The sequence below is a fragment of the Pomacea canaliculata genome, linkage group LG9, assembly GCF_003073045.1.
Source record: "Pomacea canaliculata isolate SZHN2017 linkage group LG9, ASM307304v1, whole genome shotgun sequence".
In the NCBI taxonomy this organism is placed as follows: Eukaryota; Metazoa; Mollusca; class Gastropoda; order Architaenioglossa; family Ampullariidae; genus Pomacea; species Pomacea canaliculata.
In genome coordinates, this window is record NC_037598.1 from 7094311 (window position 1) to 7115395 (window position 21085).

Genomic DNA, 21085 nt, shown 5'->3' on the forward strand with positions numbered 1-21085 from the left:
TGGAATGGTGCTGTATAGTCAGCTTTATTTTAATGGAATACAGTAAAAGCAACATTGCTTCAGCGCATTGAAGCCTGTCAAGGAAGGAAGCTGTTAAGGAGGCCAATAAATAGGGAGTTGCAGACAAGTTTTTTCTTTTGGTTATGGCAACTGTAAAATAGAAAGGTCTGATGTGGGTGATTCTGAAGAACACCAATATAGTTTTTTAATGTTCTATTTATGTTCAAGGTGTCTAGTTATGGGTTAACAAAATGACACCAGAGGTAAAGAGTTAAAAGAGAATCAACAAAACACTTCATAGCTTGTAAGAGTTTTCATGTACATCCTGCCTGAGCAACAAAAATATGCCAATTTGTAAACGAGATTGCCAATGCCAAAACTCACTCCATATCTCATTGCACATATTTTATTTATTGTATATACACGAAATATATATTTAAGAGGATCACAACTCTTAATTCACAAAAAGAATATCAAAAATATCCATCATTTAAAATATATGTCTTAAAACTTTAAGCAATATGATAAGTGAAAACAGGAAAAATACCATCAGTGTGGATCACATATTCCCTGCAACCCACAGTCCCCTCAGAATATGTGTATTGCTTATCAGAACAAATGCCTGCAGCAGGTGCTTTTTAGTTGTGTACTGTACATCACTCATTAGTTTGTGTTGCATGCCCAGTGACAGTGTGTTGTGTATCATACATCATATGACATGTCATGTTAGCCTACTACCACTAATGTCACTAACATAATGTCACATTCATGACAGTTCTTTCCCATGCATAAGAGTATCATCACATACATCTGTGCCCTTTCCACATATATCATCATGTACATGCACCTATGCATTAGTTTATCATCATCGGAGCAGTTACTACTTTTCTCGTGTAAACACATGAATACAATTAGCATTATAACTGTGTATTGTATGTATGATGTATGCTAGAGTATGCTAGAGTATGGCTGTGCTGTCACACATGAATGTAAGCCCTGTAGTGTTGACACCTACACATGCACTCCACATCGCTGAGCACATCACTATCTTTGCATCTGTTTACAGTCAACCAGGTAGCCAGTCCGCACCATCTGCTACCCAGTCTCTATAAATGTTATCACAGTTACTCTCCGTACAGAGAGTGCATGTCTACAGCTCCATTGCTTCAGTACACATCAACATGTCTTTAACATAGATTGTCTTGAGAGCTTAAAATACATTTAAAGGCAAGTATAGAATGAAGGGAAAGGGGCTAAACTGAGAACTGGTCAAAGAAAGTCCCACGAGATGGATGGGGGTTGGGGTAGAAGGAGTAAAAGTTATCAAAAATGCAAATCTAAAAAATGTATCTCAATAATATTGTCCGCCACGCACACGAAAGTTTTCCGTCATGAAGGCATTTTTAAGGAGTAAAAAATGTCCATACACATCGCAAAATGCACTGCCTCCACTCTCAACCAAAAAAGTCCTGATATCAAATCGCCTTCCTGTTTGTCCTTTGACCTGTGAAAACGGGTGAGCGCTGTGTATAGCAGCCGCGTCAAACGAAGGAAAATCTCCTCCTGCACCGGCCGTCCTGTTGACAAGCGGTCTCAACAGACTCTAAAGAATAATTGTCAAAAAAGCGTACCCAGGCTGACAGGTCTTGGCTAGCCGTATATCTTGCCGCTTCTGGTCATCTTCGGTAAAAATGGAGGGAGGATCCTCGGGAAAACAAATGGCGTCTGCCGAAGGAACAGGGGCCCATGGGATCCAGTGCCACGTCGCGAAAACCCAGCTCATCGGGCTCCTCTGGAACTGGCTCCTCCGGCTGGCCTCGCTGTTGCTGATGGAGGTGGCCTTGTCTTGCACCATCTGGAACATCCAGGACACCTTCTCCCGCTGCTTCTCGCCGTCCTCGGTAACCACTTCCCGGCTTCTGTCGACGCGGAGATCGAGGAACGAGGTTTCCTCCTCCCCTAGATCGGCGGCTGAGACGACCCGGGTGACCTTCTCCTCCCTGATGGCGTAACCTGGATAGTTCTCATCATCCTGGAAGGCGAGGAAGCTGCGGCGACGCTCGACCGTCTCCGTGGTCTGCGTTGCATGGGAAGAGACCGGTAGGAGGTTGCTCCGGTGGTGGCGACTTTCCTCCTCATCCTGCTCCTGATGCGAGGACGTCCAAGCGCAGACGTTCGTGTTCACACCGAGCCATTGAGTCGAGGTCTCCGCGTCGCGGAAGACGCATCGGGAATGCTGCTGCTGCTGCTGCTGGTGTTGATTCTGCTGCAACCGAACTGGTGAGACAAAGCATTCCGACAAGGCTAGACTGGCACTACGACTAGGTCCTCCAATAGAGCGGGTGGGGCTACTAGGTCTTACAATAGAGCGGGTGCGGCTGTTGATGTTGCTGTTGTTGCGGTTTTGGACCTGCTCCACCACGAAGTGCAGCAGCTTCTGTCCCACGCAGGCGCAGGCATAATTCAGGCCAAGGAAGACGAAGACGAGGATCCTGAAGAGGGTACTGGTGTACATCTTGTCCTCTGCCGTGATACCCACGAAAGGGCGAATGAAGGCGCAGTACGTCATCCGCATCTGTTGCGCCACCAGGACCAGCAGCAGCAGCGCCACGATGGCGAACGTCAGCAACACCTGCATGACGAACACCAGCTGCGTCAGGGAGGGGCGCCCCAGGCGCTCGAACGTCATCTTCACGCACGGGTACAGCAGCGTCAACACCGTCACCAGGAACAGCACTTCACCGAAAACGGACGCCAGGCCTCTGTTGGGAGGAACTGCGTGCAGTGTGTTGTCCAGTTCCCCGTCATCAATGTCCGGTTGTGACATCACACACTGGCTTGAAGTTTCTTTTTTTGTCAAGGATGCCGGAACAGCCAACAGCAGAATGGTCTCCTGTCAGTGACACGACACGTTTGTAGCTGACATACAACACACGAAGTGTCTAGAAGCACATGTCAGCGAGGGTACACAGCGCCATCAAGGAAATAACGTGATGCCTTTCAAACGGGCCTGACGTCAAAAGGTCATTGACGTCATCATAAAAACATGACGTTGTTTTTTTGACGCAATAAAAAAAAAAAATTAAATCCCTCTCCTGAGGTTAAGGGTTGTCGCCCAAGGAAATGGAGTTGTTACAGCAAACTCTTGTATCATATGTTTGTGTTGGTAGTTGTTGTGGTGACATGGGGAGAAGGGGACAGTGAATCGTGACCATCTTTTGTGGCAGAAGTTATTTCAATGATGACGACAAAGGCTTTCCCAACTCCTCACTTTGTTTCTTCTCTTTCTTCCTCTCTTCTGTTTTCTCTGTCGAGCCTTCTCCCATCCTCTAACACATACTCACATCACACAGAACGCTCAAAGAAATGTTTACGTGGACACGGTATTAAACGCAGCTCTATCATTCGTGGCACTGGAGGTCTCCAAAGAAAATAGTAAGCAGTCCCCCCCCCCACACACACAAACACACAAACGCATGTACGGACGCATACAATGCTACAATCCTTGGTTAGTTCCTGACGGATCACGACTATCATTACACCTGTATGAACAGCGTGAAAAACATTTCAATCCATTTGTCTGCAAGCGGCAAAAAAGCGTTCAGTTTGCAGTGCCACCCGTGTTTAGCCACTCAACAGTTGATAACATACCCGAGACCACTTTGTCTCGTCTGCCGTTTTCTACATCCAAAATCACCATTTAAAAAAAAAATCTATAAAGCAACTTCTTTTCGAGAAAGCAATTTTATTTTTGGCAACATCTTTTTTTAAAAAAAAATTCGTATATCAGATCTATACCAAAAAAGAAATATTCATATTAAATTCATTAAGAAAAGCGGAAGCTTGCTTTTGAATTACGTGTTATTATTATTTTTTTATAGGAAAATTGATGCATACCACGTACACGCCTACAAACACTACCACGGCAATTTTGAGGTTTTTTTGTTGCACAACCATGCAGAATGTTTGTTGTTAGATTTTCTCAAAAAAAAGTCATTGATGCCGGTCGCACAGTGTCTTGTGGCAAAGCTGATTGTATTCACTGTTCACGCCTCTTTCAAGCCTTTCCTGAAGTCAGAGTTCAGAGTTCAGAGTTATGTGTGACCTCAGTACTACCACAGCAGTTGGTCCGGACAGGTATAATTCAGTTAATGCGGGTCCCTTTAAAAAAAAAAAACTGCTTCGATTTATGTATTGCAGTGAGACGTGTTCTGTAGTACAAAGGTGCAGCACGAAGAAAATGGCCAACATCCCTATTGTCAATTGCTGCAGATGTTGCAACAGGTGATGCCTGTCAACAGTTCCAACTATGTCGCTGCTATCACGCATCAAATTTCGCAAAGCGGGCTTTAGTCAAGAATCATAAGTTTAGTCAACATCAACCCTGACATGGTATGCAAAATGTAAAAACATCTTCGGATTAATAAAAACTTAGCCTTCGGTCTCTGCGTTGAACGTGTGTTAATTTTGGTGTAAAGACTAATTATTGTCAAGAGAAGAGTTTTAAAGTTGATGATTTTCTTCCAGTGATGGTCAGGTTACACCTCGCTGCACAACATCACACTGCTGCACCTAGCTACACTGCACCACTCCTAGCCACGCTACCATGTATACACTGGTACAGACCACACGACATTGCATCCTCTCATTCGCAAGAACAGTCGACAGAGACAAAGTCTGCTGTCCACCCCACCACCAAAAAAAAAAAAAAACCTGAAATGCACGTTTTCACAGTCATCGGGGCTTTGCCCTGCAAGTCCAGTAGGGATGCAGGAATGTTGCCCTAAAAGGTCTGCTCTGTGTCGGCAGTCGGCAAACATGACTTCAGTCGTACGAAAGGAATTCGCAAGGTGCAAAAATCCTCGTTTTCTGTCGGGAACCTGGCAGTGGTGCCCACATCACGGACGAATCGCAGGCGCGTGTTGGAACCTTCGTTCTCCGCAGGTACCAGTGCTTTTGATTGGTTCACTTTTGCTGAAGGCAAGATGGCAGCAAGAGACTTAATCCATCTGCCGCTGGCGAGATATCGGCATCGCTTCAAGATGGAGCTGCCCATCTTTTCAAGATAAGCAGCGCAGAAGAAGTTGAAGATGAGTAAAAGAAATATAAGAACTTTGAGGAAAATGCTGACCTGCAGATCGTCCCACCGTGTATGGGTCTGGACCAGTATAGGCCGGAGGAGAGAGCAGAAGGTGCATCGCAGCTGATGAGCGATGAGGAGGCTGAGGAGGACGACCAGGACGATGAGCGCGAAGCAGAAGTGCAGGAGGTTGAGCAGCTGGCGCAGGAAGCGACGATCTGGCTTGTACGCAGTGGGAAGAAAGGAGCACAGCAGTGTCATCATGCAAGAGAAGAACAAAGCATCCCCGAAACCAGCAAAGTAGTGCCCCTTGTCGACAGAGGAAGACTTGGACCCCACGTGATCCATGGCGCGGATGCTCGTTACGCTCTGTTTCCAAGGAGAAAGATAACCGTGCAGTCGTTAGGCTGAAAAATGAGAAACACCCAGAGGTGCCGCTCCCTCCCTGCTGGAACACGGAAGAAGACATGCAATGCGTTAACCTAAAACCGTGACGCAAAAAATGTTTGGTGGGTACGTCATTTGTTAATGACGTACTGTGGAGGCTACGTCATGAGATATCATCGTTGACCATTAATGGCTGAATGATGAACAGCGAACAAATCTTTATTAACGAGGGTAACAGAACAAGCAAAAGTTATGCTTGTATTCACCTCTATCCCTCGGACAAATTAGAAGAAATAAAAATTTACATTAATTCAGAATAAGTTAACGAAATACATTGACTAGTCTGATGGGCCTGCTAATTCCTGTCAGTTATCTTGGATATATATATAATTTATATATATATAAAATACAACGTCTTCGACTTTGAAATACAATGATTTGGGAAAAGTAAAATGAGTGTACATTGTACAGATCTGTGCATGGATTCTTTTAAGGGCTTTCTAAGGTGGTTTTTTTCTGCCAGCTTGCCAATAATATTCTTGCAAGATTAAAAGAAGCCCAGAGAACGTCTCGGGGAGATAGGAAACTAGGCTGATGGTGTATTGTTGCAGTAGTGTAGCACTGAGGCCGTTTAGTTTATCTACTTGAAACAAACAGATTTCAACCACTCGGGTCATTGTGTTCAAACCCCTTCCCCCTCCAACCCCACTACCTTCAGGTGTGTCTAAGAAAGTCGACACCACATGGCAGCGTCCTTCAGCACGTGGACTGAGGCACAGGTCGTTGCCGATAAGTCAACCTAACGAGAAGTGTAACATGTTTTTGTTTAAAAAAAAGCAGGTCGTTTATTATTCTTCATAAAAAGTTCAATGACTCACTGGCCTCAGCAATACCACGATGGCGCTCAGTCTCCATCCAGAAAGATGATGTTCAACCACTTGCTATTTTCTGAGCATGATTTCATCACGCCTGCACGTTGAAAAAAAAACAAACTTGGTCATATCTATCGAGATTAAATTTTTGCAGCTGTTGCTTATTTTCTGTTAGGAGAGAGTTGACCATCCTATTTTTTCTAAGAGAAAGTTATATGCGTATGGGTTTTTTTTTCAGAGAATCCTGTCACTAGTCGCTCTCTTACACTGAAGACCTTAAGACGGTTTTGTAGTCAGATGCCATTGAGATCTATGATTTACAAGGTGTTCATTTAAATTAAGGATAGGGAATACTAGACAGAAAAGAATCTAAAATCTAACAATAATTCAGCTTAAACTTATGATAATATTAATGAAATTGATAATTTGTATTCAAATACTTGAAAAATATTTAGAAAGAAAGCTGACTCTGACTCACCTGAACAGGTTATAAGGTGAATAAATTATCTCTCGTCCAGCAAGTCTAGTCAGGAATGAAGTCTGGCCAGGACTTAACATCACAACTCCTGGGAAACCTATCGGTCGCAGGGATGAAGTAACACTAAATTGACACAAAACAGTTGAAATTTTCTTTACCAACGTTTACCACCACTTATAATATCAGAGCCTCTCAATAAAGTGATTACATCAAAGAAAAAGTCGCCGACATGAAACGCTCACACCTATCCACACTCTCAGGAGCCCCAATTCTGTCCTTTTCACATGAATGAGTAAAATATATTGCAGGTTTGTGACGCTGCTCAGGGTAAGAAAATGTTTGCAGTGATGTTAATAATGATGAATAATTAAGGTGTTCATTAGCGTAACACGATGAACAATATGTTCCTTTGCGTGAAGGATGAGGAAGGTGTTTGGTGGCATGTATGACAAAGAACATGTACTCAGAAGTGATGAGAATGAGGAGCAGGTGCTCAGAAAAGTATTTGTGATAAGGAATAGAAACCCCAGAGCATGCAGTCGTGTTTAGTCTGAGGAATCAAGTGACCAACTCGTGCAGGTACATCAACCACCGGTATCTCTCATATCTTTAATAATTTATTTCTGTCTTAAATGGGCCAAGGCACGCCATACCTTTAAGTTTCGCGGCCATAGAATGGCGGCACTTCAGCAACATTGCTACAAAAAAAAAATTGAATTTCAAGACTTTATAAGTGGGTACAAGTTTCGTGTTCGTTTGGGAATTAGAGTCATTTATTTATTGTTTTGAAAGAGAGTGTTTGCAGTGTATGTTCGAACAGGAGATGGAGCATGCGAATGCCGTAAATACTTCTTTCAAAAATGTCCTAGGCTGTGGTAAAAATTTAGACTACTCGCAAATTGCTTTACAGACGATCATTCATACATTAAAATTCCCGCAAAGTGTCTCACCAAAGGGAACGGTCAACATGTTATGGCTCGATGGTTGGAGGTGGATGTGACTAACGCTCCATATGGAGGACAAGGGGTCAAAGATGGAGCGCTATGGAAAATTCCTACGACGAAGAAGGAAATGAATCAAACCATTTTCTACTTCCTGCAGGAGTCTGAAAAAATTGCGATCTGAGCATGTCTACACTTGAACATGGAAATTTCCAAATGTTAGACTAGAAGTTCCAAACAAAAGGAAACAGTATTGGGTCTCCTACATACATAAACCACGCGTCTTTCATCAATTTTATCTGTTGCCCTCTTCAACTAAACTAGAACCACTTTTGCTGTATAGCTCCATCATACTTATCCAGGTATTTTTCCCATTCTGTTAACAGGATAAAAGCTTTTAGAATTGTCAGAAAAAAGAGAATAAAATCAAAATCAAATCAAATCAGACTTTATTGTCTGTCGAGGATACCCAAGACAGAAATGTTTCTTTTGCACACAAGGGCAGGCATACATACTCACACAGACATTTAACACACAGTTAGGAGTAAAGATACATTATCATGGTAGTTTGATCTCCGTCAAATGGTTAATGAAATTCCAATACATTATATTTCTTTGTATACATTAATAAAAAAATGCGTTGGCATTGCAGAATGCAGCGAAAATGTCTGAACTGCATTTTCTTCACCCTCCTGGTACTAGTTTCTATGTCAGCAACAGGTACTGTAATACGGTTATTCATCGTGAAAGGACGTGTACTCGCAACCTTGAATTTCTCACGATTTCTCTTCGCTGATTTTACCATAGCACGGCATAAAACAAACAAACAAATCGCCCATTTAACCTCCCGAGAGAATTCCCCCCCCCCTACTTGTTTTTCCCCCTAGTGTATTTTCATCCCAGAGCAGATGTTTCCAGTAATCGTTAAGTAATCGTTAAAAGTGAATCACACAGGGCAGATTGGCTTAAAGGGATTCTAAAGGCAAAATAAAACTGCTTAGAATGGCGTAAAGAGTAGGATACATTTGAATCTCGTCTATTTATATGTGTGTTCATGTGGAAAACGTTGAAGGTTTTTAGTAGAATGTTGTATAGGAGAAATGACACGAGACTCTTTTTTTTTGCTTCCACGAAGTCTCGTTCTCCGTCACCCTTTAAAGGAATACTCCAGGCTTGTGATAAGGCTCTGGCGACGGTCAAACGTTTCAAACATATATTTAGTAACAATTACAGAGCACGAGAGCGATACAGGAGAAATAAAGGATTCGTTTCTCACTTAATTACCACTTATTAGCACTATTTCGGTTGCCGATGTTTATAAAAATTGAAAAAATCCAGTGAAATCGACCCTTGTGTCCTTCCGCCGAGAAATCACGATAGCTTCCCGAGATGGAGGACTTAATTGTCTCCTTATGACATCAGTTTCCTTATGATGTCAGTCTCCTTATGACGTCAGTCTCTGACATGAAGTGTCTGTGGTCATTGGGAAGATTTTGCGTTGGATTAGTGATATCCAAACTAATCTACAATCAAGATGGCTTGGAGCATAATGCGTCCCACTCTTTGGGCTCCCAAAGCTTTTTCGTACTGGGATCGAGCCTTTCTATTGGTATGACCCACTCTTTTTTGTATTGCCTTGTCTTTAGGAAAGTGATGAAAAGAAACTTTGGACTCTTTTCCCATCTTTTCGTGGCAATCGGGTGCAGCACATTCTCGAGGCATGGTTCTCACTATCGAAACCACACGTCATAGGGTCACGTGACGGAGAACGAGATTTCGTCGAAGCAAAAAAAAAGAGTTCCGTGTCATTTCTCTTATACAACATTCTACTAAAAACCCTCAATGTTTTCCACATGAACACACATATAAATAGACGAGATTCAAATTGATCCTACTCTTTACGCCATTCTAAGCAGTTTTATTTTGCCTTTAGAATCCCTTTAACCCTAATCTGTCGTACGAGGTCAGGAAAGACTGCAGATGACGCTAAAATAGAAAGTATATAAGGAACATGTTTGGCTCACGTGACATCAGTCTCCACATTTGACAGGAATATATCGCACATCGCCTCATTTTTCTAGTCAGACGCAGAGGACAAGACACGGCATCCACCATGATGAAATTGGTGCTACTTACCCTCCTGGTGCTGGCAGCTACTGAAGCCAAATACAAGAAGAGCAAGAAGAATCTTGAGAGGAAACCAGGTTACATCGTCAAACGGCAAGGTGGGACAATGTTGACTTTAATATCATCGCAAGACGAAAGGTCTGATAGTGCGATCGAGTTGGTCAAAACAGAATTACATATGAACTATATTATAGGGGGATGAACGAAAACAAAACTGTTTAGTGTCTGGAAATAGGACTAAAGGAGGAGTGACAACGGTTTAGTGACAAGTGCTTGTAGTTTATCATTACACTTGTAGAGTACAGGGGAGGCAAGAGATGGGATTGCACCGTTAAGATGTAATTGTCTCCCTTTAAATAGAATTAATCACAATCTCGTCGGCAGCCAGCAGGAAGAGGATGAAGAGGAGGATGCAATGATTTGTCTCATTCACTGACACACACACAGATAGCTGCCATCAGTTAGTCGTATGGTGTAGGCCACTAAGATATAATAGTTTAATCACTCTCTCGTTGATCGCTCTCATCAACAAAGTAGCAGCCAGTCTGCTAAAGATTTGGATTATTCTCAACGCTGCATCTACCAATGGTATCTGTATGTGTCCGCTAAAACCGTTGCACAGTTGCTTTAATGTTCAGTTATCATCATTTAAACTCTACGGGACAGTATGCTTTGAGATAACAGTGCTCACGAAAGCCTTCAAGTAAAACCGAAGCAAACAAACAAACAAACAAACAAACAAACAAACAAACAAACAAACAAACAAACAAACAAACAAACAAACAAACAAACAAACAACTCCATAAACGACTAGGGCAGGTTAACTTTGTTCCTCTGCTATCTACTGTGCTAAATTAGAACATTCACTCCTGTTCTGCTAAACTATTTTGCCAAGTTATAATTCCACATGGGTAAGTGAAATAAACTGAAAAATCATCATCCATACACACCTTTCCTAGGCACTTAAGCACACAAACATGTCCACACACACACGCACTACTTTAACAAATTCTGTACAATTCAGTCTGTAACCTGCAAGTAGCAGGCAATCCTTAAAAAGAAAACAAAAACGAAATACTTACCTAATCTTCGTAAAAAAAAAAATAATAAAAAAAAAATAAAAAAAAAAAAAGGAAAAAGACATGCAGATAACAAACAAAGACAAACATCCAAACCCTAACGACCTTTGCCCTGATGTGTGTTACTACAGCAACCACATGCGGTGAGAACGAGTTCCGGTGCAACAACGGCGTTTGCATCCAGGACGAGTGGACCTGCGACACGGAGCGCGACTGCCGCGACGGTTCTGACGAGATCAACTGCCGTGAGTACTCACCTCCCCCCCTTGGGCCCGGCTGCATGACTGTGTATAAGGTCCTTAGAAAGGACAGAGATGGACTGGCTGTAGGTACTTGTGCTTTAAAAGAAAAATGCCCAAACCTCGAAATGAGGAAAAGAATTGGCGAAGACTTCATTTCAAGCAAAATTAATTAGATTAATTACTCTTTGGCATTAAAAACAAGCCTCTACAGCTGGTTATGTTTTCTTGTGACAATATTTCAGCCACCGACTGCAGTGGAGAGCACGAGGTAAAATGTCGTAACGGTCAGTGTATTCCCTCTGAGTACCGATGTGATGGCGACGATGACTGTGGCGACAGCACCGATGAGATCGACTGCCGTGAGTACTTCATCGTCTGATGTTTCGCTTATCTCCTTTGGTATATTAATTGGTCTCCTGCCTCCCATTTCCCCTACCTCTTCTTTACTACATAATTGCTTTGTTTCTTGAGAGAGGATAGAGAAAGCAAGCTGGGACGGATAAGACAACCTCGGGCAGGAGTTATGAAGCAGAAGTAAGGTTACCCTAGGGTGCCTAACACCGGGGTCCTACAATAAGAAAAATATGTAAACGTAGGTAGCCGGCTGATGACCTACAATCCACGTCTTGTGTACGACCTCCAGCCATGCCTAACAAAGGGCCTGCAAAGTCTATATATTTAGAACAGAAGTAAAGCAAACCCCAGGATAAGATAAACCTCTAGTTATGTCCTCTGTCCGATCTCACACACTCTCTAGTCTCTCACCTGCAGACAAAGTCACCTGTCCGGCCGGTGAGGTGCAGTGCGACAACTTCCTGTGCATTGAGGAGACCTGGCTGTGCGATGGTCAGGACGACTGTCGTGACGACTTCGACGAACGTAACTGCGGTAGGTTGTCGCAATAGGTACACTGATAGCCACTGCAACATCACAAACATCCAGTCGTCCAATAAACATGCAACTCACGAAAAAATTCTTCGAGAAGAATCCATCCATCCATCCATCGCGCTCTGCTTTGCTTCCTCCAGTGCTTGCCATTGTTATTTTTTCATATCGGCATCTTTGAGCATTTCCTTTGTCACATGATGTGCGATGTTCTGAATGAAGTTTTCTACAAGCGAAATGTTGACCTTTTGACCTCAGTGGGCTCGTGCAGAACGGATCAGTTCAAGTGCGCAGACGGCTCGCGCTGCATCGACGCACGCTGGAAGTGTGACGGGGAGGATGACTGCGGCGACTCCAGCGATGAGCTCACCTGCGGTAAGTAGCGCGACACCTGGCAGGACCGCCAGTTACTTTGTCTGTCTGTCTGCAGGTCCGTCTGTCCAGGTTAACAATTCCTTAAGATGAGACAGTAGCTCACGCAGAAGTTTGAAATAAAAATTTCCCACGCGTGAAAAAAAATCTTCATGCATGACAAACTAATGACAGCAGAATTTTCTACTTACCTGCCGTGAACTTAGACTTTCATCCTCATCCCACCTTTGAGCGACAGTGCTGACGTGGGTGAATCTTTACCACCAAGCAGTCAAAATGGAGTTGATCATGTCTGTCTCCTGTCTCCTGTCAAAACAGAATGCAACGCAGACACTGAGTTCAAGTGCACCAACGGCCGCTGCATCCCCAACAGCTGGAGATGCGATGCCGACAACGACTGCGGCGATGTGTCCGATGAGGCCCACTGTCGTAAGTAAAACATGACTCAAACAACTCGCTGTCCATGATGAGACCACGAGAAAGAAGCAATGAGTGAATTAAAAAAAGAATATGATCTCTCAACCCAACTACTTATTTAAATTTTCCGAGGGTTTACATTTACAAATATCACAGACTACAGAATTCGGCGACATTATCCTTGTTATCCTGCTGTACCATCGTCTCTCTGCCTTCATCCTCCAGAATATTTCCTCCAGGCTGGACGCTTTATGTAGCATAAAAACTGTAAAAATGTCCTAATTATTGGAGAACATCAGATTGACATTAACGATGAGTCACACGTCTAAAAGCTGAATTAACTATACTTAGTCTCAGATCGTTATTTTTAAATATCAGATTAGAGTCTGAGATCGTTAGTACCCGAATAAACGCATTTTTTTTTGTTTTTTGTTCAGTTTACAAAATCTGAAATTTTGTTTCAGCAACTCTCCACCCCAGCCTTTGTGGTGACATGATGACAGCACGTGACTGTGCCCTGATGAACGAGACCGTGACCCCGATCTGTCTCAGTGAGGAGGATGGCTTCAAGTTCTGCCGCAAGTTCTGTAACCTTTGTACAACCGGCACTTCCGGTTAAGGTGACGGGAAGCTGGAGTTTTCTCACCTGGCCGCTTCGTAGTCTTGTCTCTCCTCCTCCTCCTCCCTCATTATTTGTGTAACCCGACGTTCTGCAAGAAACGGAAGTAGTTGTTACTAGTGCGCGCAGTACACGTGTATGTGCGGGTGGCTTTAAAGGGTATACATATATATGTGTCTATCATTCGTAAACATTTTGGTTGGTATTCATTTTTGTGTCTGGAGAGAAAGGCTCCGAATAAATGTTTTTGTGTTACTTCTGACTTTTGTTTTCTAATGTGAACATGATGGAACTGATGAGGAGGAATAAAATATAACTTTATTCATCGACTAGGTCAATGATAGCGACTCTCTCACTAACAAGTGTGCACAATATGGCGCGTGCACACACAAACACACAGAGCAAAAAATATATAAGAAAAATAGGATACAGGTATGTACCCTTCATGATGGCAGCTGAGCTGGTCAGTGGGTGTCACGTGCAATGATTGCATTGCTGTAAATGTTTGGTTTTACACATTGACATCGCGTGTTTATGTCAAAAATATTTGGCGACGCGAAGGTGCATGTATAAGACAAACAGGGGGCAGAGAAAATTGTGAAACAAAATTTAATTGATAAGGGAATGGGTGAGCACACATACATAAAGGTAAAGTCTTCTACAGGGGCAGGGAAATGGTTCACTGTGCTTAGAGCAAGTGATGTAGCAGACAGGCCCCACTATTCTACCCTTACCTTCTCTTGATGAAATCCGGTTCCAGCTGCATTGCTATGAAGGGAAAATTTTCTACCATTCATGATGCTAGGCTGCATGTGTAGTATTAAAAATGTCTTACATTGTCAAGTACAAGTACATCGACTTTGCTAAGTTTGGTCTCAACGGTCGCCATGTCATTTTAGGACCATCGACTTAAGATTCAGCTAACTGCAATTTTTGGAAGTTGATCTTAAAGCTTGTGTTTAACGTCAAGTCCCACATAAGATCGAACATGCAAGCCAGCCAAGATGTACTTTCTATTTCAAATTTCACACGATAACACTATTTGTAAGCACAATATAACACCATATGCAAGCCTTAAGCCAGCGGTTCTCAACCTGTGGGGCGCGCCCCCCTGGGGGGGGGGGGGGGCGACGTGCTTACAAGTGGGGCGCGAAGGAGGTCATTTTTTAAAAGTTTCTTATACCGGTATTAGTGAAATTAGCTTACATTGCTGGCTAAGGGGGGCGCGCGGACGTACCTTTGTTCGTTAGGGGGGGGGGGACGTCACATGTAAAAGGTTGAGAACCGCTGCCTTAAGCCGTATAATAGGTAAATTAAAAATTAGAGTCGTAACAAACACAACCAGGAGGATCATATTTTCATACGCGATAACTTGCATTTAAAAATAAAAGGACTTTAAAAATATTACGAGGGAAAAAATAAGCTTATATAAATTGATGCAAAAAACAGTTTAGAAACAGCAGCAAGGGCAAGTCTTTTGGAATAAAACAAGGTCAGTTCGGAAGAAAAACAAATCTGTATGAATAATATTTCTGAGAAAATATGGTATGCGTATTTTCTACTATTTTTCACTTGCGAGACAATTCCGTACATGACGAAGAACAGATAAAAAAAAAAAAAAAAAAAAAAAAAAAAGAACAAAAGAGGAAATGAAAAAGCTGAGCACAGCATTGTACTGTTATCACAAACTCTGCAATTGTGTGGTTTGTGCCGTCGACTATGGTTGTTCAAATCGGTCTGACGACAATGATGACCACGACGGCGTTGATGATGATGATAATGACGACGATAATAATAATGATTATGATGACGGGTTAGACACTTGGGCAGGTGCAATTGCACGAATAGTAGAAGCAACTGCATGAGTAGCATTCCTCTGTTCTCGAAAAAACAAGCATCGAAGGATGTCAGTGGCACTGACACCAGAAATGTTAGATCATAGATGGCCATTTGTGACATCAAGTTTGACCTTGTATCTTCCATATTTTGGAAAGCATTATTTTGTCTCGTGCTCAGTCCATTAACTTAATAAAACTTGCATCTTACTACATCTTTAAAGTGCCGTTGAATTTTGTTCTGATTTACTGAAATTGGTCACAATGGATGGACAAAGATCTGGAGTACTTTTAGTTTACTGAGCATCTTTTTTTTACCCCGTTCCTACCTTCAGTATTCAAACATCCATGCATGGCAATATCAGACAGATAAGAAATCTGCTCTACGTGCGGGGAAACAGGCCAACAAAAAACATATGTCTACGAAAAGGGCAGCAAGGTCATTCTTTCACCCTCACATTGTCTTTCGTGAAGGGTCATCCCCTGGTCTGACACCTATACCCCCCCCCCATGCATCTCATGCTAAATGAACTAAATGAACCCCGAGCCTCTCTCAGACCGTTTTTGTTGACCTTCCACTACATACTTCTTTTTCTTATCTCTTTACATCGACTTTAATCCACCAACCCTAGCAGAGCCTGGACATGTGTTGTTTGCGCCAGAGGACTGCGTGGTTAAAGCATGGTCGAGGTCCTTTGAAAAGAACATGATGGATCATGTGATTTCATTCACGTGCACAGGTGTTGCTTCCCACGTCAGACTGATAGACGGTCATTCCAGCAGACGGCAACCATGGCGTAGAGCAGGGGTGGGCAATTCATTTTCCCAAGGGGCCGCATGAGAAATTGGGATGATTTTATAGGGCCGGACTAATATAGTTAACTCAGTTTTACCCAATACTGTATATATAGTATATATACTATCCCTTCGCCAGTGGGCGGGCCGGTCAGAGACAGGAGGCGGGCCGGCCTTTGCCCAGGTCTGGCGTAGAGAAAACAGTCGCTGGACCACAGGTACGCACGCACCCACGCCTACATGCCCATGGTCAAGCCCTCCGCCATTGCTTACTGAGCACATCCCAATAGCTTACTCAACACATCACAATAGCTTACTCAGCATATTACCATAGCTTACTCAACACATCACAATAGCTTACTCAACACGTCACAATAGCTTACTCAACACATCACAATAGCTTACTCAACACGTCACAGTAGCTTACTCAACACGCCACAATAGCTTACTCAACACGTCACAATAGCTTACTCAACACGTCACAGTAGCTTACTCAACACATCACAATAGCTTACTCAACACGTCACAATAGCTTACTCAACACGTCACAGTAGCTTACTCAACACATCACAATAGCTTACTCAACACGTCACAATAGCTTACTCAACACATCACAATAGCTTACTCAACACATCACAATAGCTTACTCAACACGTCACAATAGCTTACTCAACACGTGACAGTAGCTTACTCAACACCTCAAATAGGTGACTCAGCACGCCACAGAAGTCTATTGACCACATCACCATAGTCTACTTATCAGCCTATGATAGGTTACTCAGCACTACACAATAAATTACTCAGCACATCGCAATAGATTACTCAAAAAAGTTTACTCAAAAGTTACAAAAGTTTACTCAACACGCGACAATAGCTTACTCAGCACATCATATAAAGACTCGATCGCTCGTTTTCGGTGCCTTTTATGTTTTAACTCCACACCGCCAATCCCAGTATGAGGGACACCTGTAACCTGTTACAGATAAAATTAAAAGTTCTCTTCAAGCAAAAAAAAAAAAAAAAAAAAAGCGAGAGGGAGAAAGAGAGAGAAAATAGTCCGAGAACAAACATCTGGATCAGAAAGTGATAGTATAAATTAAAAGAGGTTCTTATGCTGGGGTCAAACCAATCTTGCTCTCTAGAAAACTTATTGATAAGGTAGCCGGTCTCACTAGTAGAGCTACTTGTACAAAATGATGCTCAAGGTTCTGTTCATCACTGTCCTGGTGCTGGCAGCCACACAAGCAACCAAACACAAGAAGAGAGCTCTCCAAGAGAGGAAACCAGGCTTCATCGCCAAACGCCAAGGTAGAGATGCCATCTGTACAAGGCTAACATACACTCGTCAGCACTAAATGCTACACGCAGTCAGAAGTAGAAGGAAAAGGCGAAGAATTTAAATACTGATGACTATAATAGTCTGGTTTATACCTTCACACAGAAGTCATAGTTTGATGTTGTTATTCTTGTGATATGTTGTTTGTGGGAATGACAGAAGTTAATAGAAAACGGAAACACATGCACACTTCCTCCATCTCTCTTTCTCTTGCCCTTTTACCCTCCTTGCTATTATTATCAAACAAACATTTCCTTCATACGAAGACTGTGGTTAGCTTCAACGACGACCTGACCTCTGACCTGACCTCTCATTTGTTCCTCGTCGCAGCGGGAACGTGCGGCCCGAACGAAGTGCAGTGCAAAGATGGCGAGTGTATCCAAGCTGAGTGGACCTGTGACACCGAAGCGGACTGTCCTGATCGTTCTGATGAGGTCAACTGTCGTGAGTATTATTTGAGTTTCATTCTATCATCTCCTCAAGAAAGTCGCGAGAGATGCTCTCCCAATATTCCTGCCTGTCTCTACCTACATATCAATAAATACCAGAACAAGTAAATTAAATAACAAAATAAATAAATAGATGTTTAGACCTCCACATAATTCACTAGATACGGTTCCTGAGATATTCTAGCACATGTCTAGGGTTACTGCACAGATTCAGCAAAGATCCACATAAACAATGTTCCTAAACCATTGGGACACACACTCATAGTGAAGCCAAACAGTAGAAACTTTTTCAGAAAATGCGAAAAAAAATTAATAAAATTATTTACAATCCCCCCCCCCCTCTGAATGGTGACGCCCACATTTTAAAGTTGTAAATAAAGATATTTTGACCTGTACTACATCTTTGTCAACAAATTGCAGCTACCAACTGTACGGGTGAGCACCAGTTAAGGTGTCGGAACAACCGGTGCATTGCCGTTGAGTTCCGGTGCGACGGCAGCAACGACTGTGGCGACAACACTGACGAGCTCGACTGTCGTGAGTAGTGTGGCAGTCATCTTTCTTCCTTTTAGTCTTCTTTCAGTTGCTGTCTCCGACGATACAAGATGGGTGTTGTATAACTGTCACGCAAAAAGTGTTAATTCATCGGTCATCGTCTTTGGCCACCGTGTCTGTGAGGGCGGACAAGTCCTTAATACTTAACGAAATACTTTCCTCCCCTTCTGAGCTGTTTATTATAAACAAAAATTTATCTGTCTATCCTGTGAATTCTGGAAAAAAAAATGTTATCTGTGACACAGTTTTAAACTCCAGTCAGCTCTGTGAGTGTTTCTGTGGGAGGTCTGGGAGGGTTACAATTCTCCCCATCATCACACCTTCATTTCCTACCACCGATGAAAAAGTCTCGTCGATTCTCTTCTCCTCACAGATAAAACATCGTGTTCGGAAGGCGAGGTGCAGTGTGACAACTTCATTTGCATCGAAGAAGCTTGGGTGTGCGATGGCGATGACGACTGTCAAGATGGTTTTGACGAAAGGAACTGTGGTAGGTTGTTGATGATGAGGCAATCGTTTGTCAGTGCTGTCTGTGCTTTTCCCTCTGCAATGTCAGTGACATGTCAGGTGCCATTTATGACTTTGCTTCATAGTTCTGTCCTTAGTTCTATGAGATGCTTTATGATTGTTTAATATCACATTCACTGGAAATATTTATATACATTGTACCAAATAGATACAGCTTTTTATACTTTAATTATTAATAATAAAGCTGTCTGTCTGTCTGTCTGTCTGTCTGTCTGTCTGTCTGTCTGTCTGTCTGTCTGTCTGTCTGTCTGCAGTGGGCTCGTGTAGGGCTGACCAGTACAAGTGCGCAGACGGTTCACGCTGCATCGACCAACGTTGGCAATGCGACGGGGACGACGACTGCGCCGACGCCAGCGACGAGCTGAGCTGCGGTAGGTAACAGCAGTCTCCAGCAGAGCTGTGGTAGCTGTGGTAATTATAATTACTATGACACTGTGGTAATTAGGAATATTGAGAGGTCACGACTGGACCACTTTCTGTGCATGATGATATTCGTATCTCGAGAACACAAAGGTATATTCAACCACCCGGAACTTTACTCAGTGATTAAAACCAATTGCATCCCACTAGTTGGCGGGTAATAAGCGAAACCAATATCACTCTCCTGCTCCTCCCAGAGTTTTCTTGCCTTATTAAGAAGTCTCCTCGCAGTGAGTGAATGCAATTAAAATTTTAAACTTTGACTCTAAAGGGTCAACGGAATGCGATCATACCGTTTCTTTCCAAAAAGCTAATATTGGATGCGAACCTTCCGCCTTTGAAATTACACGCCGCGTTAACTGCTGTCTGTCGGCGTACTTCTCTTGTGTTATCTGCTGGCACAGTCACCATGTCATGTCTTGTCATGTCATGTCATGTCATGTCCTGTCTTTCCACACAGCGTGCAACGAGACAGACCACTTCCGGTGCCACACCGGACGATGTATTCCTCTCACCTGGAAATGTGACCGCGACGACGACTGCGGCGACTTTTCCGATGAGACTTCTTGTGGTAGGTTTCCTCCCTTCTCTGACCTCTTTCTCTCGGACTTAAGCTCTCTCTCTCTCACACACACACATATGCCTACCACACACACACATACGTATTTACGTATTACACACACACACATTAACACACAAAAAGAAACAGTGATACAATGCTCACGTAAGCACACAACATGAAAAAGATCTGCAAGACTGTCTTAAATGCACATCTTAACTATGAGCATGTCACACACACAGAGCGATAAAGTTACTGCATATCATCTCTTATCTAAATATTATTCACCACCCTGTCCTTTTTTTTAAAAACTTCCCTGTCGTTTTAAGTAATTATAGATTCTGTCCTTTGTGTCACATCTCAAATCTTTATTGTCTATGCTTTCTTTTTTGAAATTTTCCCGACTCTCCCCAGTCGAATATTTAAACGACCAACTGTTTGTTCTTGAAGCAACCATCCACCCGAGTCTGTGTGGCGACATGTTGACCGCTCGCGACTGCGCTCTGATGAACGAGACCATCACCCCCATCTGTCTGCAGGAGGAGTCGGGCTTCAAGTTCTGCCGCAAGTTCTGCAACCTGTGCGTGACCTCGGGTTAAAGGGAGGAAAGAGTTGTCGTTCATGACCTCCTTCCTCCCTCGCTCTTAGTGCCCCTATCCCCTCTCCTCCCCTCCCCTCCCACTCTGTGTCCATCCCAAGACACTCTTTGTGTAAGAATGCGAGCTACACGTTTGTGGATATTTATGTGTGAGAGATAATCTCCATAAATCTCTGTCTTTTCAGTTTTTCTTATCGAAACAGACTTTTCTGCTTTCTTCTTCTAGAGATTCCGTTTAATTAAAAGTTGTGCTGTTTGCAATTTTCTTACACAAGCTAGTATCGTATATGTAAACAAGCGATCGTTTTCATTTTTGTGATTATGTTGGTATTAATAAAGCAACATGAACGAGTCGGCTTTTGATTACATCTGTACTCATCCATCACCTTGTCATATATATTTGATAAACGTATATCGTCGAGGTTTGTTCTGGAAGGAAATGGAGAAAAATGATTTCCCCAAATCTCGTTTGGGTCAAACTTTAAAATTTTTACATGAAACATGCAATAAC

At 42.8% G+C, this 21085-nt stretch overlaps 3 protein-coding genes across 3 annotated transcripts; 2 read left to right on the forward strand and 1 right to left on the reverse strand.

The window, feature by feature from the left end:
• Window positions 1-395: 395 nt before the first annotated feature.
• LOC112571755 lies at window positions 396-7341 on the reverse strand. Its single transcript, XM_025251024.1, has 3 exons — window positions 6818-7341; window positions 6346-6436; window positions 396-5528 (listed from the first exon to the last, which is right to left on the reverse strand). The coding sequence occupies exon 3, from the start codon at window positions 2825-2827 to the stop codon at window positions 1604-1606; it is 1224 nt and encodes a 407-aa protein (XP_025106809.1). The 5' UTR covers window positions 2828-5528; window positions 6346-6436; window positions 6818-7341; the 3' UTR covers window positions 396-1603.
• Window positions 7342-9780: 2439 nt separating this feature from the next.
• On the forward strand, window positions 9781-13754 carry LOC112572587 (sortilin-related receptor-like). Its single transcript, XM_025252329.1, has 7 exons — window positions 9781-9983; window positions 11096-11209; window positions 11449-11565; window positions 11978-12094; window positions 12350-12466; window positions 12782-12892; window positions 13345-13754. The coding sequence occupies exons 1-7, from the start codon at window positions 9872-9874 to the stop codon at window positions 13497-13499; spliced, it is 843 nt and encodes a 280-aa protein (XP_025108114.1). The 5' UTR covers window positions 9781-9871; the 3' UTR covers window positions 13500-13754.
• A 3489-nt stretch (window positions 13755-17243) lies between these two features.
• Window positions 17244-20927, forward strand: LOC112572031 (low-density lipoprotein receptor-related protein 4-like). The gene is made up of 7 exons (XM_025251532.1): window positions 17244-17437; window positions 17796-17909; window positions 18335-18451; window positions 18843-18959; window positions 19252-19368; window positions 19878-19988; window positions 20427-20927. The coding sequence occupies exons 1-7, from the start codon at window positions 17323-17325 to the stop codon at window positions 20573-20575; spliced, it is 840 nt and encodes a 279-aa protein (XP_025107317.1). The 5' UTR covers window positions 17244-17322; the 3' UTR covers window positions 20576-20927.
• The last annotated feature ends 158 nt before the right edge of the window (window positions 20928-21085 follow it).

Excerpts from the sequence above, each read along its gene's own strand:
- LOC112572031 (XM_025251532.1), top strand. The coding sequence starts at position 17,323 with ATGATGCTCAAGGTTCTGTTCATCACTGTCCTGGTGCTGGCAGCCACA. Across the intron at positions 17,910-18,334 it reads TTCTGATGAGGTCAACTGTC|CTACCAACTGTACGGGTGAG; the intron begins GTGAGTATTATT and ends AACAAATTGCAG. Across the intron at positions 19,369-19,877 it reads CAGCGACGAGCTGAGCTGCG|CGTGCAACGAGACAGACCAC; the intron begins GTAGGTAACAGC and ends CTTTCCACACAG.
- LOC112572587 (XM_025252329.1), top strand. The coding sequence starts at position 9,872 with ATGATGAAATTGGTGCTACTTACCCTCCTGGTGCTGGCAGCTACTGAA. Across the intron at positions 11,210-11,448 it reads TTCTGACGAGATCAACTGCC|CCACCGACTGCAGTGGAGAG; the intron begins GTGAGTACTCAC and ends ACAATATTTCAG. Across the intron at positions 12,467-12,781 it reads CAGCGATGAGCTCACCTGCG|AATGCAACGCAGACACTGAG; the intron begins GTAAGTAGCGCG and ends CTGTCAAAACAG.
- LOC112571755 (XM_025251024.1), bottom strand. The coding sequence starts at position 2,827 with ATGTCACAACCGGACATTGATGACGGGGAACTGGACAACACACTGCAC.